This window comes from Salmo trutta, chromosome 18, assembly GCF_901001165.1.
Source record: "Salmo trutta chromosome 18, fSalTru1.1, whole genome shotgun sequence".
Classification (NCBI taxonomy): domain Eukaryota; kingdom Metazoa; phylum Chordata; class Actinopteri; order Salmoniformes; family Salmonidae; genus Salmo; species Salmo trutta.
The window spans coordinates 41,863,922-41,884,382 of NC_042974.1; the positions used below are offsets into that span (position 1 = coordinate 41,863,922).

The 20,461-nt window shown below is 43.7% G+C and overlaps 1 protein-coding gene across 2 annotated transcripts in view; it reads right to left on the bottom strand.

Annotated features, from left to right (window-relative positions):
- Positions 1–20,461, bottom strand: part of LOC115153313 (spectrin beta chain, non-erythrocytic 1) — a 115,688-nt gene that overhangs the window by 47,634 nt on the left and 47,593 nt on the right. For both annotated transcript variants that reach the window (XM_029698633.1, XM_029698634.1), the window contains 2 exons: positions 11,748–11,899; positions 3,063–3,236 (listed from right to left, as the gene is read on the bottom strand). In XM_029698633.1, the coding sequence (XP_029554493.1) occupies positions 3,063–3,236; positions 11,748–11,899 (326 nt within the window). The remainder of the gene's footprint in view (positions 1–3,062; positions 3,237–11,747; positions 11,900–20,461) is intronic.

Sequence of the window (20,461 nt, forward strand, 5' to 3'; positions counted from 1 at the left end):
CATACAATGACATTGTAGACAATTCTGTGTTTCCAAATTTGTTGCAACAGTTTGGGGAAGGCCCTTTCCTGTTTCAACATGACCATGCCCTCAAGCGAGGTCCACACAGAAATGGTTTATTGAGATCGGTGTGGAAGAACTTGACTGGTCTGTACAGAGCCCTGACCTCAACCCCATCAAACACTTTTGGGATGAATTGGAACGCCAACTGTGAGCCAGGCCTAATCGCCCAACATTAGTCCCCGACCTCACTAATACTCGTGGCTGAATGGAAGCAAGTCCCTGTGACAATGTTCCAACATCTAGTGGAAAACCTTCCCAGAAGAGTGGAGGCTGTTATAGCAGCAAAGGGTGGACCAATTCCATATTTATGCAGTTGTGATTATGGAAAGAGATGTTTGACAATTTTTTATTGACTATTTTTTATTTGAGCTGTCCCATTTTAACTGAAGAGGACTGTTTTGTTTTTTGTGGTTTTCATAAAAAGGAATTGTGTCGAGCCGTATCAGTGTGTTTCATTGGGACAGCCATAGGTCCATTGACTAGTGGTTTCCATTTGCACGCTGCGAAGTCCGGGTAGCCGTTTGATTAGCTGTTCAGGAGTCTTATGGCTTGGGGGTAAAAGCTGGTGAGAATCCTTTTATTCCTAGACTTGGCACTCCGGTACTGCTTGCCATGCGGTAGCAGAGAGAACAGTCTATGACTGGGGTGGCTGGAGTCTTCGACAATTTTTAGGGCCTTCCTCTGACACTGCCTGGTATAGAGGTCCTGGATGGCAGGCAGCTTAGCCCCAGTGATATACTGAGCCTTGTAGTGCCTTGCGGTCGGAGGTTGAGAAGTTGCCGTACCAGGCAGTGATGCAACCAGTTAGGATGCTCTCGATGCTGCAGCTGTAGAAACTTTTGAGGATCTGAGGATCCATGCCAAATCTTTTTAGTTTCCTGAGAGGCAATAGGCTTTGTCATGCCTTCTTCATGACTGTCTTGGTGTGTTTGGACCATGTTAGTTTGATGGTGATGTGGACACCAACGAACTTGAAGCTCTCAACCTGCTCCGCTACAGCCCCGTCGATGAGAATGGGGGTGTGCTCGGTCCTCCTTTTCCTGTAGTCCACAATCATCTCCTTTGTCTTGATTACGTTGAGGGATAGGTTGTTATTCTGGCACCACCCGGCCAGGTCTCTGACCTCCTCCCTATAGACTGTCTCATCATTGTCAGTGATCAGGCCTACCACTGTTGTGTCGTCTACAAACTTAATGATGGTGTTGGAGTCGTGCCTGGTCATGCAGTTGTGGGTGAACAGGGAGAACAGGGGACTGAGCACTCACCCCTAAGGGGCTCCAGTGTTGAGGATCACCATGGCAGGTGTGTTGTCACCTACCCTTACCACCTGGGGGCGGCCAGTCAGGAAGTCCAGGATCCAGTTGCAGAGGGAGTTGTTTAGTCCCACAATCCTTAGCTTAATGATGAGCTTTGAGGGCACTATGGTGTTGAATGCTGAGCTGCAGTCAATGAATAGCATTCTCACGTAGATGTTGCTTCAGTGTTACTTATCTCGAAGCGAGCATAGAAGTGATTTAGCACATCTGGTAGGCTCGTGTCACTGGGCAGCGCGCGGCTGTGCTTCCCTTTGTAGTCTGTAATAGTTTGCAGGCCCTGCCACATCTGACGAGCGTCGGAGTACGATTCAATCTTAGTCCTGTATTGGTGCTTTGCCTGTTTGATGGTTCGTCTGAGGGCGTAGTGGGATTTCTTATAAGCGTCCGTGTAAGAGTCCCACTCCTTGAATGGGGCAGTTCTACCCTTTAGCTCAGTGCGGATGTTGCCTGTAATCCATGGTTTCTGGTTGGGGTATGTACGTACAGTCACTGTGGGGACGACATCGTCGATGCACTTATTGTAGAAGCCAGTGACTGATGTGGTGTACTTCTCAATGCCATCAGAGGAATCCCGGAACATATTCCAGTCTGTGCTAGCAAAGCAGTCCTGTAGCTTAGCATCTGCGTCAACTGACCACTTCTTTATTAACCGAGTCACTGGTGCTTCCTGCTTTAGTTCTTGCTTGTAGGCAGGAATCAGGAGGATGGAATTATGGTCAGATTTGACAAATTGGGGGGGAGGGGGCAAGGGAGAGCTTTGTATGCGTTTCTGTGTGTGGTGTAAAGGTGGTCTAGAGTTGTTTTCCTCTGGTTGCACAGTTAACATGCTGATAGAAATTAGGTAAGACTGATTTCAGTTTTCCTGCATTAAAGTCCCCGGCCACTAGCAGTGCTGCCTCTGGGTAGGTGTTTTCCTGTTTGCATGGTATTTGGCCAATATATCACGGCTAAGGGCTGTTCTTACGCACAACGCACCATGGAGTGCCTGGACATAACCCTTAGCCGTGGTATATTTTGGCCATATACTGTACTACAAACCCCTGAGGTGCCTTATTGCTATTATAAACTGGCTACCAATGTAATTAGAGCTGTAAAAATAAATGTTTTGTCATACCCATGGTATACGGTCTGATACCACAGCTGTCAGCCAATCGGCATTCAGGGCTTGAACCACCCAGTTAATAACACCTATTAGGTGGAGGCACTGCACTATTTTATTAATGGTTAGGCCCGCCCAGTCCACACTCCTTTTCACATGCTGTCTACTTACAGACCATATAGTTTATTATTGCCACACACCTAGATACTCGGTCCAAACTGATATGAACTCCGGTCCCTCAGAAGAGAGAGCTACACAAATAAACAACTAAAGCCAACTACTCAACCACATCTGTGGATTTAAGTAGACAAAAAAAGGTGTTTAATCCACACAGTTTATAAAATGAAATCCCTTTACCAACTGTGCACTCTCACATTATACATTTTTTTACAAATAACCATTCAAACGCTCAAATAAAATACTTGTTGAAAAAAGTATTTTAAATACCAGATACCCAAATACACATGTATTTAAGCCCAGATCTGACTAGCACATGCAAAATACTTTATTGAAAGAGAGAGTGTGAAAGCGTGCGTGCGAGAAAAGAGAGAGGAAAAAAAATGAGTACTGGGTGGTCAGCTGACCTGGAAGCGGAGGATGATGGTCCAGATGAGGCCAAGGGTGAGGCGGTGGTTGCCGTCGACGATGTCATGGGAGCCCATGTTTTCTAGGTGGACCCTCTGCTCCTTGAGGAACTGCAGGGCCTTGTCCACGTTCTCCAGGCAGTGGATACGCATGCGTCCCTTAGTGGGCTTGGGCTGCAGAGGGGAAAGAAAGAGTGGGATAGATGGTATTAACACAGACAAATTACATTAGTGTCACTCAAACTCTTCATGTAACTGATATTCTACTGCCAACAATCTAAACTGTTTGGTTTTGTGTATTGTAACTTGAGGCAGGACTCCCTGGGCTGATGACCTACTTAGCAGACTTCTTTACTCTTTGAGGTAGGCAGATTTAGGATTTTCCTGTGTCTATTACTCAACAACAATATAATAATGTACATTATATACATGGACATATCTATGGGACATCAGTAAATGGTGTGGCTGTTGAGGAGACTAAATTACTTGGTGTTACCTTAGATTGTAAACTGTCATGGTGTAAACATTTAGATTCTATGATTGTAAAGATGGGGAGAAGTCTGTCCATAGTAAAGAGAAGCTCTGCTTTTTTGACAACACACTCCACAAAGCAAGTCCTGCAGGCTCTAGTTTGATCTTATCTTGATTATTATCCAAAGAAAGACCTAGTTAAGCTGCAGCTGGCCCAAAACAGAGTGGCACGTCTTACTCTTCATTGTAATCAGAGGGCCAACATGAAAACTATGCATGCCAGTCTCTCTTGGCTAAGAGTTGAGGAAAGACTGACGGAATCACTTCTTGTTTTTATAAGAAACAACGTGTTGGAAAATCCCAAATTGTTTGGATAGTCAACTTACACAAACACTTCCCCCACCAGCCATGCCACCAGGGGTCTTTTCACAGTCCCCAGGGCCATGAAATTAAAGGAAACGTACAGTATTATACAAAGCCATGAGTGCGTGGAACACCCTTCCATATCATATAGGGCAAGTGAACAGCAAACCTGGTTTGAAAAAACAAATAAGCACAATGCCTCTCCCCATGTGATCTACTTGTTGTGTGTATGTACTGATATATGTGGAACTGATCGATGTACACACGCACACTACATGTAAATGTTTTTAAATGTATGTAAATTGTAAAGTATTTCATCTAATGTATTTTTCGTTATGTGTCAGACCCCAGTAAGACTGGCTGTCGTCATTGGTATCTGTTAATGGGGATCCTAATACATCAAGTCACCACCTTTGTTATGGCAAGCCTAAATAAGTTCAGGAGTAAAAATGTGCTTTTAAGTCACATAATAAGTTGCATGGACTCTGTGTGCAATAATTGTATTTAACATAATTTTTTAATGACTACCTCATCTCTGTACCCCACATATACAATTATCGTAAAGGTCCCCCAGTCAAGCAGTGAATTTCAAACATAGATTTAACCACAAAGTCCAGGGAGGTTTTCCAATGCCTTGCAAAGGAAGGAACCTGTTGATAGATTCTTTTTTTTCTTCTTTTTTTAAACCGGACATTGAATATCCTTTTGAGCATGGTGAAGATATCCATTACACTTTGGATGATGTATCAATACACCCAGTCTCAACAAAGATACAGGGCTACTCATTTTTTTCTTGCTTTCAAATAGGCACATTTTTCTCTTCTCTCCCCCGCAACTCTTTCCTGGGTCTTGGTGTACAAGATATAGTGCACTACTTTGTTTTCCATCAATATACCCGGTAAAATAATGGTTAATAAACAACTCTAAGGGGGTCCTATAAAATCTGTGATTTTCCCCGCCAAAATTATGTTTTGTATTTTCCCAAACTATGTTCATCTTTCCTGCTTTTATATTTTTTTTGTTTTCACTCTCAAAATTAAAATTGTTCATTTTTTGGGGTCTGGAAGAAAACTAAACATTTTATATTTAATGTAATTCACCTTTAATTGTGCATCTGGCCCTTTAATTGCACATCTAGCAAGTGAGGAATGTGCTAACGTGCCGGTCTAGCAATGGTTCTGTACTGTTGCTGCTCATTTCATGGCAAAGTTTGCAAATAACAAACAATAGATACAAATGATATACTTACTCATGATATACGCTAATCTGCCAGGTAAGCCTACTTTGCAGGTAACATTTAATTGAGAAGGATTTGGGGAAAGTATTTCTGTCAAGCCACAAGACAGTATTCACATCAACTTGCTACACATGGGGTGATTGACAACCGCACCCACCACAGACAGACAGACAGATGGGCAATATTGCTGGATATTAATTGGCAGATATTGTGTTAGCTTTGGCTTTTTAAGCCAATAATGGCTAACCAGGGGTGGGATAATGTCAATGTGGCGTTGATTAGATAGTAGCTGAGAGCTTGCACTGTCTGATAGTTGTGAGATGTGTTTATGACAGTTTGCGATGGAACATCTGAAAATTGTTTGTACTTTCAGAATTGTTTGGCGAGCTACTCATAGGTGGGCTGCGAGCTACTGGTAGCTTGCGATCAATCTGTTGGAGACCCCTGCATTAATGAGCACCACTCTCCATATTTTCAAGCATAGCGGTAGCTGCTTCATGTTATGGGTATGCGTGTAATCTTAAAGGACTGGGGAGCTTTTCAGGATGAGAAAGAAATGTAATGGAGCTAAGCACAGGCAAAATCCCAGAGAAAAAACCTGGTTCAGTCTGCTTTCCACCAGAAACTGGGAGATAAATTCACCTTTCAGCAGGACAAACTAAAACACAAGGCCAAATCTACACTGGAGTTGCTCACCATGAAGACAGTGAATGTACCTGAGTGGCCGAGTTACAGTTTTGACTTACAGTAAATCTGCTTGAAAATGGCAAGACTTGAAAATGGTTGTCAAGTGAAGATCAACAACCAATTTGACAGAGGTTTAAGTCTTTTGAAAAGAATGAATGGGCAAATATTGTACAATCCAGGTGTGCAAAGCTCTTAGAGACTTACCCAGAAAAACTCACAGCTGTAGTCACTGCCAAAGGTGATTCTAACATGTATTGACTCAGGGGTGTGAATACTTATGTAAATTAGATATTTCTGTATTTAATTTTCAATAATTGTGCAATGTTTTCTAAAAACATATTTTCACTTTGTCATTATGGGTTATTGTGTGTAGATGGGTGAGAAAAATGTGTTTTAATCAATTTCGAATTCAGGCTGTAACACAACAAAATGTAGAATAAGTCAAGGGGTATGAATACTTTCTGAAGGCACTGTATGTCCAGAGACAGGTCATCTAAAGCTTTCCCAGGGTTAGAGCCCATTCTCCATGGGTCATGACCTAGGAAGTACCCAGGGCCTGAACTTGTTGGGACAGCTGGAGAATACCAGTGGATATCTCCTCTGCCAAACACAAATAACACCAAACCAGAGAGATACCCATCTGGCACTTTAATGTAGTGTTCTGTGGAGTGAACTCTAACATGGAATTCCTACGCTTCATGAAACAGTTGAGAAATGGCGGCTGGGTTGAATTCAATCGTCTGACTTGAGATCATTTAGCAGGATGTTGGTCACTTCCCCACTGTTTCGCTCTCAAAGATCTCATTGAACATTTCTGCCTTCCTTTCCTCCATCATAGAAAATCAAATGACATTTTTCCGTTTTGTTGTAGTTTTTTTGCCTTACTTCCTCGAAACAGCCAAAAGAGAGGGAAGGACAAAGGACTCATATTTTGAAGGGACCACAGTAGACTGCATTCACTGGGAGTGAGTTGAAGCCGTGGTCAGATCTTTCTCACAGCGAAGCCCTGTGAGCTCCCTCAATGGAGATCTTGGCACGTTCCACTGGAAGTCACAAGGCGGGGGTGATGGGGGGATTAAAGTGGTAGGGGCTGTAATCGGCCTTAATTGAGTTTTGATTCCAGAGCTGTCTGGACGAGTCCATCAGAGAGCTGCCTTTCAAAAGCCACTGATGATGAAGGAAGGGGTGAGGAGGGGTGCATGAGCTAAATTGAGACATAGTGCTGATGGGTTTGATTAACTAACTTTGCTAAATCTCTCTTTTTGCGGCAATCCTGCCATGATAATTACTTCTCTCCCCTCCTTCAGCACAGCTGCTAAGATGGAAAAGTTCAGTATGAAGTTTGCTCTCTGACGTCACATGCGTTGTACTACTACTACTACTACTACTACTACTACTACTACTACTACTACTACTACTACTACTACTACTACTACTACTACTATAGTCAGTAATTATGTTTTGGTTTTGCCTTAATCTCTTTGACGCCAGTCTGGGCATAAGGTCTCCTAACCTAGCTTAGCCTCTAGCATTCTGTAAGCACTCGGCCTGTCAGTGTAACCACATGCTTTACTGCAACTTGCTCGGTGCATTGACTGTATAATTGGATCTGCATTAGTGTGTTTGATGTACATGTAGGTTTTAAAATGTGTATTTCTGTGTTTGTTAGATGCCTGGCTCAGTGTACATTTGTGATTGTGTCTGGTAGTGTATATTTCCATGATGTTTCCATGAGAGACAACAGGATCCCTGTAACCCAATATATGTGACCCAGTCTGAAACTCTAGCAGAGCTTAAACCAATAGGACACACTACTACTATCCACTTCACCCTTATATCTTTCTCTGCTCTGTCCTCACCTGAACTGCTCATAACCTCTCCATAGTATACAGATAAAGACCATGACTTTACCAGGGCTGCTTTGAATACATTCTGTCCCAGAGGTGGAGAGAGTAGTTAAGGTGTGTCTGGTTTTATAAATGTTGACTCTGTAAGATATGACAAGGGAGTTATCTGTATATAGCGTGTAACATAGCTACATACATCAGAGTGGGTGAGAGTTGAGTGAGATAGATGGGTTTGTGGTTAGCAACAAAACCGACGCGTGGGCAACTATGAGGCAAAACAGACTGGGTTGGCTTAGACTGTTGATAACATGTAAGCTATATCTCATCTTCAAATGCTTAATGAAAACAAATACATTTGCACAATGAGCACTTGTTGTCTCTAAAATACATTGTTACAGTTAACTAGCTAGAGAATTTTGGCCATATTAGCATAGACATGACATCAGTCAAAACAACTCAAAACAAGACATGGTATCAACAACAAGATAAAACAAGCTGAAAAGAGCTACTTCTGATTCCCCACAAGGCAGCTTCTTGTCACTAGCTATTTGACCTTTCAGAATCATAACAATGCACACCTTCCAGACACATTGATGCGCACGCATCATTTTCATGAAGTTGTCAGTCTATACTGCTGAACCACAAACATAGCACAGATTAGCCCCGACATTCCTATGCTGTCCCTTAGACGACATAGCCACGTTAATTTGTATTGACGAAAACCTATAAAACTAGTAATTAAACAGACTTCAAAACACAGGTCTCTGTTTGGCTTTCACACTTTATTCGCTCATCACCTGAAGCACGCGCACAAGACGGAAGTACATGCAGGCGAAGTCTTGCAGCCGAAGTCTTGCAGGTGTTTACATGGTTTTGCGCATGTGCCAGGTGATAAAAATCTCAGCGGTTTTTAGCCCAAGAACGTACTTTTTAGTCCGAGGACCTTACATGTTATGTTCAGAAGCGAATTGGCTCTGGCAGCCAAAACAGCTAAATACAGATAAACGGGAATGGATTCTCAGTTGCCGTACTGTTCTAGAAACAAAGCCCTCTACTTTCATATCACATCAAAATAATTTCACAAATGCTAAATATATACTGCTCAAAAAAATAAAGGGAAAACTTAAACAACACATCCTAGATCTGAATGAAAGAAATAAACTTATTAAATACTTTTTTCTTTACAAGGTTGAATGTGCTGACAACAAAATCACACAAAAATAATCAATGGAAATCCAATTTATCAACCCAGGGAGGTCTGTATTTGGAGTCACACTCAAAATTAAAGTGGAAAACCACACTACAGGCTGATCCAACTTTGATTTAATGTCCTTAAACAAGTGAAAATGAGGCTCAGTAGTGTGTGTGGACTCCACGTGCCTGTATGACCTCCTTACAATGCCTGGGCATGCTCCTGATGAGGTGGCAGATAGTCTCCTGAGGGATCTCCTCCCAGACCTAGACTAAAGCATCCGCCAACTCCTGGACAGTCTGTGGTGCAACGTGGCGTTGGTGGATGGAGCGAGACATGATGTCCCAGATGTGCTCAATTGGATTCAGGTCTGGGGAACGGGCGGGCCAGTCCATAGCATCAATGCCTTCCTCTTGCAGGAACTGCTGACACACTCCAGCCACATGAGGTCTAGCATTGTCTTGCATTAGGAGGAACCCATGGCCAACCGCACCAGCATATGGTCTCACAAGGGGTCTGAGGATCTCATCTCGGTACCTAATGGCAGTCAGGCTACCTCTGGCGAGCACATGGAGGGCTGACCCACCGCCAAACCGGTCATGCTGGGTCAGTCATGCTAGACCATGACTGACCCACCGCTAAACCGGTCATGCTGGACGATGTTGCAGGCAGCAGAACGTTCTCCACGGCGTCTCCAGACTCTGTCACGTCTGTCACGTGCTCAGTGTGAACCTGCTTTCATCTGTGAAGAGCACAGGGCGCCAGTGGCGAATTTGCCAATCTTGGTGTTCTCTGGCAAATGCCAAACGCGCTGCACGGTGTTGGGCTGTAAGCACAACCCCCACCTGTGGACGTCGGGCCCTCATGGAGTCTGTTTCTGACCGTTTGAGCAGACACATGCACATTTGTTGCCTGCTGGAGGTCATTTTGCAGGGCTCTGGCAGTGCTTCTCCTGCTCGTCCTTGCACAAAGGCGGAGGTAGCGGTCCTGCTGCTGGGTTGTTGCCCTTCTACGGCCTCCTCCACGTCTCCTGATGTACTGGCCTGTCTCCTGGTAGCGCCTCCATGCTCTGGACACTACGCTGACAGACACAGCAAACCTTCTTGCCACAGCTCGCATTGATGTGCCATCCTGGATGAGCTGCACTACCTGAGCCACTTGTGTAGGTTGTAGACTCCGTCTCATGCTACCACTAGAGTGAAAGCACCGCCAGCATTCAAAAGTGACCAAAACATCAGCCAGGAAGCATAGGAACTGAGAAGTGGTCTGTGGTCCCCACCTGCAGAACCACTCCTTTATTGGGGGTGTCTTGCTAATTGCCTATAATTTCCACCTGTTGTCTATTCCATTTGCACAACAGCATGTGAAATTTATTGTCAATCAGTGTTGCTTCCTAAGTAGACAGTTTAATTTCACAGAAGTGTGATTGACTTGGAGTTACATTGTGTTGTTTAAGTGTTCCCTTTATTTTTTTGAGCAGTGTACAATTACTGTATCTGTTTTAACACAGTTGCAGCCGACAGTATCTTTCAGTTACAACACTGGCGTTCTTCTTCTGTTACACACAGTTGGTCGGAGAAACAGATGGCTTATAAGTACTCCTGTGGATACTTTTTCTCAAATTCCTACTCACAAAAGGACAAACCGAACAGACAACTAACTGGTAGAGTAAATTGAAATTAAATTATACTCAACATTCTTGTTTGTGAGAGGAAGATTTACAGTCCAAGTTCAACTAGTAGTTAAACTAAATTTTGCAGAAGCTTTGTGGTAGTTGAACTAAATAAAAATCTAGGTAGTGTTTTCAGTAGTTAATTACTTTTTTGCCATGTAGCATTTAGCTAACTCCTAGAACTACACCCTACTTTTGTCCGCTAATATAAAACAAAATATGGGTGAAGTAGGCAAGAATTATATATTTTTTCATCTTTAGTTAAGTAAACTATATTTTTCTTAAGGGTAGCTTAACTTATTTCGTTGTTATGTAGTTGATAGTTTGGTAAACTATGATTTCAGGATATCTTCCCCAACACTGCTGATTTATCATGTAAAGCACAAATAAAATTGTAGTAAGAGAAACAACTATGGCTACAAATAAATACTCTTTCAAGTTGAAAAATACAGGTAATGGAAACAATGGAAACACTTGAGAAAATGAGGGACACAAAGTATATTGAAAGCAGGTGCTTCCACACAGGTGTGGTTCCTGAGTTAATTAGGCAATTAACATCCTATCATGCTTAGAGTCATGTACAAAAATGCTGGGCAGGCCATTATTTTTGTCATTATTTTGGCGACCATGGCTATGCCAACATAGGATGACAATGCTCCCATCCATAGGGCACGAGTGATCACAACGGTTTGATGAACATGAAAACAATGTAAACCATATGCCATGGCAGTCTCAGTCACCAGATCTCAACCCAATTGAACACTTTTGGGAGATTCTGGAGCGACGCCTGAGACAGAGTTTTCCACCACCAATAAAACACCAAAATATGGAATTTCTCGTGGAAGAATGGTGTCGCATCCCTCCGATAGAGTTCCAAACACTTGTAGAATCTATGCCAAGGTGCATTGAAGCTGTTCTGGTTCGTAGTGTCCCAACGCCCTATTAACCTCTTATTAAGACACTTTATGTTGGTGTTTCCTTTATTTGGCCTGTATGTGTGCCCTGGAAAATCAGTGACGAAAATGAGCTATGCATGGGCTTAATGTATAAATGGATACATAATTACATATACTGTAGGTTTAGAACCAGGGGGAACAGCATTTTAACATTTGAAGTTTGTTTAAGGTGAATTATTACTCTATTTGTGACCTGGAAATCCAAGTGAAACATTTACAGCACGTGTCATGTAAACCAGTCTGACGGTCTGTCTACGTACCAGTTTCTCCCCAGAGAGAACCTCCAGTAGTTTGATGAGCATGCGTCCATCTCTCAGGTCCATATAGAGGTCAGTGATCCTGCAGGACACTCTGGCTAGGTGGGAGTTGACCCACTTGGTGAAGGTCTTCTTCTGCACCGCTTCACGCTCATCTACAGGTAGGAGCAGAGAGAGAGAGAGAGAGAGAGAGATCAGGGGTTAAGTTTTACTTCTGCATTCTATAATGGTAACATATTCACCGGGTTATCATCTGGGGGTAGAAGGTGTGTAACGTATTTTACAGTTCAACTAACATGTGCTCTTCTTCAGAGACTGACACACACACACACCCAACATCCTGCTATGATTAAGTTCTGGGCACTTAGAAGAACAGCGGCACAATATAGGCTACAAAGCTAACACTCCAGCTGTGCAGCTAACAGAGTAGAACGTGAGGGTTTGCAGGCCTCATCAGAAACAGCACATTCCACTCATCCTTCCTGTTTATGCCAGGTGTCCCTCGCTTTCCTGGGCGGAGGGTTGTTGGCCTTTGTTACTGTTCGTCTTCTGTTGAAAACATACACCAAGGCCGTCATTGTTCTTGGAAGAACTGTGTAGGGTGTAGCTTCCTCTGTCTAAGAAGTACAATGTAGCCACCGTAGCTAGCTAGCTAGCGGACTTCTCTTTCACAGCAACAGAGTACTGTAAATATCAACATTTCACAGGCCAGGTGGGTTCTTAGTAAACATACTTGAATGCCCAATATGTTTATTACAATTGTTGTCTGAAACAGTCTTATTCGTATACACCATCTTTAAATAGCCAGTCTTGTTTGCACAAGCTAAAAGTTGTTAGCATAGCTGGAGTTATTCTCACAGAACGACTATATTCCTAACATATTGGTCTTGCTGCCAGATAGTCTTCGGCACATACTGTAGGCCAAGTAATATTTGCGCTGGCCACCCGTCTACTGTACATGCTATTCATGCAAGCTAGCTGCTGCTAGTGTTGTTAGCTGGTCATGTTCTCACAGGGTTGTTCTAATGTAGTGTTCCAAAGCACCCTAACAAAAAAAGATTGGCGTTTTGAAACTGCAGTAAAAGTGCAGTAACTGCAGTCGAGTGTGGTATTTTGGACGCAGTAATTGCAGTGTACTGTAGTTGAACTGAAGTTATACCGCACTCTAATTTTAGTTACACTGACAAATTACTGCAGTCGAGTGTGGCATTTTGGACGCAGTATTTTCAGCATACTGCAGTTATACTGCACTCTGACTGCAATCTTTTTTCGTAAGGGCAAGGCAGGTGGTCTGGCCCAGGCTTCTCATCCTACTGCAGACCCAATAAACATCAGCCACAACGTAGTACAGGAGCCAGGTCCAAGAGAACCAGCTGCTCCGGTCAGCCCATACTGTATCTGCTGCATTCTGCGTCATCTTGACACACACACACAGTCTTGTTTTACTAACCTTGTGGGGACACACAATTGATTCCCATTCAAAATCCTATTTTCCCTAATCCCTAACCTCGAACCCTAAACCCCCTAGAAATATCATTTTTCCTTGTGGGGGCCCCAGTTGGTCTCATTTTTTAGTTTTAACTATTTTTGTGGGGACTTCTGGTATAGTTAATCATGTCCACACACACACACACAAAAAGTGTGCCAACTAACGTCTCCGCTTCACAAGGTATTCCTCATATGAACTCAAAGCCTGTTGCCATGGAAATCTGGCTTTGAGAGGAAGTTTCACAACCTCCCTCCATCAGGGTGGGTCTCTCTCTGTCTCGCAGACTGTGAGAGATGACACCCGTTAACAAAGTGCACCGATGCACTTTCCCTTCCAGCTCCAGCCCAGCCGTTAGCTCAGAGGACGTTGCGACATCACAGCGTGACCAGACTGCTAATAAAGCAGCAGCATGACTGTGTGATATCATGTAGGTACCAAATAGCACACTGTCCAACAGCCTGACAGCCGGGTCCCAGAGATAGTAGATAGTAGCCTTTATGAGTCCCAGTGCCCAGGGCAGAGGCAGATGGAGGCGGCGAGACAGAGGGAGCTGTGTGCCCCTCTGTGCGGGCCCAGTCAGAGCAGCACAGAGACAATGAGGCCAGTGTTCTCTGCTCTCCATCATACCACGCAAAGCAGCATCAGACAGCATCAGGCCTTATCACTGACTAGACTAAGTAACATTCAGCTCCTTCACTGTGACACGGGCTGCATGGTTTGATCATGCCTGTGTGGCCTCAGGGGCGCTAGCTTAGTCATGACTGGGAATCAGGAAAAAGGCTTTGGAAATCAGGATGGGGCTGGATATGCTTAGCAGCACATAAGATACCAAAAAAAAGGAACAGAATCAAAAGGTAGCTTCAATAACAAAACAGTAAAGTGAAATAGTCCATTCACAATATACATTTTGCTTTGTGACACATGACCCGGTGTGCTGTTCAAGGTTCCAATTACTTGTTGACACAATCAGCTGCAGTTCAAAAGGGCATCAAATGTCTAAAATAAATGTGCGTTCTAAAGCCGAGATAGAGATGGATGGAGGATATGGGTGGAGCTGGACATGTCCTGAGTGTCTGTAAACAAGGTTTCCTGTAGGGGAGAGCATCTGGCCCTCACAGCAGAGCCCAGGAAAGGGAAACCCTCGGTCAACAGATATACACACGCTCGCACACACACACACACACACACACACACACACACACACACACACACACACACACACACACACACACACGCACGCTCGCACACACACACACACACACACACACACACACGAACTACTTATCTCAACCTGCAGCTCTCTGGCTCTGCAGAGTACAAACAGTAACCCCCTCGGACCACAATCCCGACAAGCAGTCACAGACCACAATCACAGACCACTGATCAAGACCCACAAACCACAAGTCTACCAAATGATCAGACCACTGACCAGACCACAATCTGTGGACAGCCGCTATGCTATGCATGGTGTCCTGATCACTGAACTGTGTGCAATCAATGTCAACTCCTTACATCAAAAATACCTAAAAGTTAAATGCTAAGCATCCTATTAGTCTGCCAAGACCAGAGTTGTTTTACTATGTGTGACTGTTGAAAGGCAGTGTTAAGTTAAAAAGTCAAAAGCAGTAATACAGTAGTAATGTACACTGTATAAAAGTGTTAAGAATATTATGTAATACCAATACAATGCAACGTCAAACTATAAATCAGGCCTGGTAGTACATGACTTGGCCTCTCAGGTAACAGAGCCAAGGTTAAGAAGGAACTAGGAAAGAGAGATAAAGTTTGACGGTAAGATAAAAGACAAAAATAAAAATGACAGAGATGGATGTTGTCACATCCTCTCTCTGGCTCCTCAGTAGATGATTCTGGAATTAGTGTGAGGCAGCCAGTGCACTCACACAGACACCAAATGTAAAGGAGGCACACTAGTTTTCACAGGCGTCTGCAGGACCTTAAGTGTGAATGTTGAGCATTTCTGTGAAACGGCTCCAAAATGGACTGAGGTAATTAACATAATAGTTGTGAGTTGGACAAGGAAAGGACGTTTAAGTCCAAGGTCCCCATTTCCAAACCGGTGTCAAATAAAGAGAGACAAGGCAGACAGAACAGGACCGTTTGATGACACGTACTTCTGAGACACTGGATGAGTTTGGATATGTTTGGGAGGGGCGATGGCTTGGATGGTCATGGCTCAAATAACCAGTCATCTGAGCCAAAGGCAGAGCCATAGAGTTAATTCCAGTGACATTTAGCAGACTGCACCCGGTCATACGAGGACAAGACTTACTCCCTGCTCTCAGAGCTCAGTGGAGCAAAACTAAGGTGATTTTAGAGGAGGGAGGATGTTACACAGCTAAGATGGAGCTCATACATTAGTGAAGAGGAGTCTGAACAGATTCAATGTAAAGTCAGTGAGCGAAGAAGAGATAAAGACACCGCAGTGGGAGAAAATATAAATGTTTTTTGGAAGCTAAAGATAAAAAGCTGTAAGTGACAAATTAAAGAGCACAGACCTCTGGGAATGAGATGAAAGTGAAACACTACAGAAGCGGGCGGGCGGAGCATGCAGAGCAAGGCGGGTGGAAAGGATGGAACAGGCAGAGCAGTGACTGTATGCTAGGAGGATAGTCCATATCTACAATCATCTTTGTTGATAGAGATGTTGTGTTTCCATAAGTGGATGAATTGGTCTAATTTATGGTAAAGCCTCAACCCTTAGCTACCTCTTCCAATTGAAATGAGCTCCAAAAAAAAATAATTACGACAACATTTTTATTGTTTTGTGTGAGTACAGCGCCTGCAATAAAACACCAACATAGGGAAAAGTTCAAATTGAGCGAGGCGTCAAAGCGGATAATCAGCCCGCCCGGCTTCGATTGGGTCATTATAATTCAAAACAATGCATTCTAAAATAAATGGCACGCTTTGTGTATAAGCCTGTTTGTAGAGGCAGTGATAGAACAGGCTAGCCCACTCTGCTGATTGGCTACAAATACTTTCATTCTGCTAGGTAGTCAAAACCCTCACGTCTCAATGTCAAGAGAGGAGTCTTAAATTACTCAGTGGCTTATCAATAATGCTGAACCAACAGCGGGGCTATTTCCAGAGTGGCTGTAACACACTGTGTGTGTGTGTGTGTGTGTGTGTGTGTGTGTGTGTGTGTGTGTGTGTGTGTGTGTGTAGGGGCAGCCCCATTTAAAGCAGCACATTGATATACGGGGTCCTCTTTGGGTCAATACTAAAGCTCACAGACACAGTCATGCATATTAGAGGTCGACCTTGACCCCGGTGTGGGGAACAAAGGTTGCCTCCGGCTATACTGGCTGGGCTGGGGTGTGGCCACATGGCTGAAACAGAGACTTGGCCAGGATATCTAGCTAGTAGCTAACCTCCTCCCCTCTCTGACTGTTCTGCCCACACAGTAACTCTATACTGTACTATATACTCTACATGTGACTTGATGTAAACTTTAAAGCCAACCTCTTCAACCTCAGGAGGCTGAAGAAATGTGGCTTGGCCCGTAAGACCCTCACAAACTTTTACAGATGCACAATTGTGAGCATCTTGTCGGGCTGTATCACCGCCTGGTACTGCGACTGCACCGCCTGCAACCACAGGACTACCCAGAGGGTGGTGCGGTCTGCCCAACGCATCACCGGGGGCACACTGCCTGCCCTCCAAAGCTGGGGCCGAGAGACTGAAAAACAGTTTCTATCTCAAGGCCATCAGTCTGTTAAATATCCATCACTAGCCGGCTACCACCCGGTTACTCAACCCTGCACCTTAAAGTCCTCTATACATACTGTAGACATGGAACACTAGACACTTTAATAAAGTTTACATACTGCTTTACTCATTTCATGTGTTTATACTGTATTCTATTTTACTTTAGTCAATGCCACTGGGACATTGCTCGTCCAATATTTATATATTTCTTAACTTCATTATTTAAATTTTAGATTTGTGTATTGTTGTGCATTGTTAGATACTACAGCACTGTTGGAGCTAGGAACACAAGCATTTTGATACACATATTTAGATGTTATTATGTGACCAAAAACATTTGATCAGTTTTGGGAGTACTGAACTACATGTAGTTCAACTAGTAATTTAACTACATTTTGCAGTAGCTTTTCAGTAGTTAACTTTTTGCAATGCAGCGTTGTAGCTAACTAAATTGTAGCAAAAATTAGAAAATTGGAGAATGCCAAGAGTGTGCAAAGCTGTCATCAAGGCAAAGGGTGGCTACTTTGAATAAACTTTTTGTCTACTACATGATTCCATATGTGCTATTTCATAGTTTTGATGTCTTCACTATTATTCTACAATGTCGAAAATAGTAGAAATAAAGAAAAACCGTCCAATGATACTGACGCCCAGGGCAGCTCTCTGCAGCTGTGTTTGGGGACAGCCAGGCCATCGGTGACCGGCGGCTAACCTAGTCACAGGAAAACACTGTCACATTGTGTCTTACTCACCAGAATACAGAGCTAATCAACACTGCATTGTTTCATACAGTGAGGGGGGAAAGTATTTGATCCCCTGCTGATTTTGTACGTTTGCCCACTGACAATGAAATGATCAGTCTATAATTTTAATGGTAGGTTTATTTGAACAGTGAGAGACAGAATAACAACAATAAAATCCTGAAAAACGCATGTCAAAAATGTTATAAATTGATATGCATTTTAATGAGGGAAATAAGTATTTGACCCCCTCTCAATCAGAAAGATTTCTGGTTCCCAGGTGTCTTTTATACAGGTAACGAGCTGAGATTTAGGAGCACACTCTTAAAGGGAGTGCTCCTAATCTCAGCTTGTTAGCTGTATAAAAGACACCCGTCCACAGAAGCAATCAATCAATCAGATTCCAAACTCTCCACCATGGCCAAGACCAAAGAGCGCTCCAAGGATGTCAGGGACAAGATTGTAGACCTACACAAGGCTGGAATGGGCCACAAGACCATCGCCAAGCAGCTTGGTGAGAAGGTGACAACAGATGGTGCGATTATTCGCAAATGGAAGAAACACAAAATAACTGTCAATCTCCCTCAGCCTGGGGCTCCATGCAAGATCTCACCTCGTGGAGTTGCAATGATCATGAGAACGGTGAGGAATCAGCCCAGAACTACACGGGAGGGTCTTGTCAATGATCGCAAGGCAGCTGGGACCATAGTCACCAAGAAAACAATTGGTAACACACTACGCCGTGAAGGACTGAAATCCTGCAGCGCCCGCAAGGTCCCCCTGCTCAAGAAAGCACATATACATGCCCGTCTGAAGTTTGCCAATGAACATCTGAATGATTCAGAGGACAACTGGGTGAAAGTGTTGTGGTCAGATGAGACCAAAATGGAGCTCTTTGGCATCAACTCAACTCATCATGTTTGGAGGAGGAGGAATGCTGCCAATGACCCCAAGAACACCATCTCCACCGTCAAACATGGAGGTGGAAACATTATGCTTTGGGGGTGTTTTTCTGCTAAGGGGACAGGACAACTTCACCGCATCAAAGGGACGATAGACAGGGCCATGTACCGTCAAATCTTGGGTGAGAACCTCCTTCCCTCAGCCAGGGCATTGAAAATGGGTCGTGGATGGGTATTCCAGCATGACAATGACCCAAAACACACGGCCAAGGCAACAAAGGAGTGGCTCAAGAAGAAGCACATTAAGGTCCTGGAGTGACCTAGCCAGTCTCCAGACCTTAATCCCATAGAAAATCTGTGGAGGGAGCTGAAGGTTCGAGTTGCCAAACGTCAGCCTTGAAACCTTAATGACTTGGAGAAGATCTGCAAAGAGGAGTGGGACAAAATCCCTCCTGAGATGTGTGCAAACCTGGTGGCCAGCTACAAGAAACGTCTGACCTCTGTGATTGCCAACAAGGGTTTTGCCACCAAGTACTAAGTCATGTTTTGCAGAGGGGTCAAATACTTATTCCCCTCATTAAAATGCAAATCATTTTATAACATTTTTGACATGCGTTTTTCGGGATTTTTTTGTTGTTATTCTGTCTCTCACTGTTCAAATAAACCTACCATTAAAATTATAGACTGATCATTTCTTTGTCAGTGGGCAAACGTACAAAATCAGCAGGGGATCAAATATTTTTTTTCCTCACTGTATAACAACAGTCTGTAGGCTACTACAGCCCAATGTAATGTCCCTTTATGACCTTTTCTGAAAAATGATTCCAATGAGCTGGCAAAATCAGCATCTGTATCCTATAATTAACTCTTTCTCTAGGTGTGTTAACACCTTAATCCTGAGGCAAAGAGAACTATAGCCTATTTGTGTCCCATTCAGCTGAGCTCCAGAGTGAGAGAGGGATGATGGAGAGAGGGAAGTGTGAAAGGATGAACAGAGGAATAAAGAGGTGGCAGTGACGGTAAATAAGGCTAGCAGCAGCCTAACAACTTCACGCTGGTTGTGGCGCAGCACCCCAATGCCACATGTCCCAGATTGTTGTTAGCAAACTGCAGTTTAATTATGTCTACATCTGGTTGGGAGGAATTTGGACTTTTCCTGGAGACAATTCATCAAAAACACACAAATACCATGCACCAAAATAAACATTACGATACGGTGAGACATTCAACAAAATGAAATTCTGGCTGAGGCCTTTGGTGGCTGATGTCATTCACAGTTGCCTCACCCTATGATGGCTGGGGCGGTAATTGAAAGAGATGTGGACTGCAGGTCATACAACTGTTCAGCTACCAACGTGTGGCTCAGTTGGTAGAGCATGGTGTTTGCAACGCCAGGGTTGTGGGTTCGATTCCCACGGGGGACCAGTACGGAAAACAAATGTATGAAATGTGTGCATTCACTACTGTAAGTCGTTCTGGATAAGAGCGTCTGCTAAATGACTAAAAAAAGAAAAAAAAAAAAAAAAAAACACAGTCTACATGTACTGTACAGTATGTGTGTGTGGAAAAACGGCATGTACAATTGGGAATTGTGTGTGGCACTGTCCTGTTGAAGATAGCTGTGCAAATGACAAGATGGATGAAAGGCTTCAGATGACTCCAGCTAAAGCATACACAGACAGATGATCTGTATGTATACACAACCCTGCTTGTCCAGGGAGCACAGATTTACACATTGCTTCACTGTGTGTGATTTACACATCGCTTCACAGGACACAGCTGTGTGCCCCTGCATCCAGACCAAGTATACAACCACTCACCCCTGGGGTTGTCCTCCCAAATGTTTCCACCCTGCCT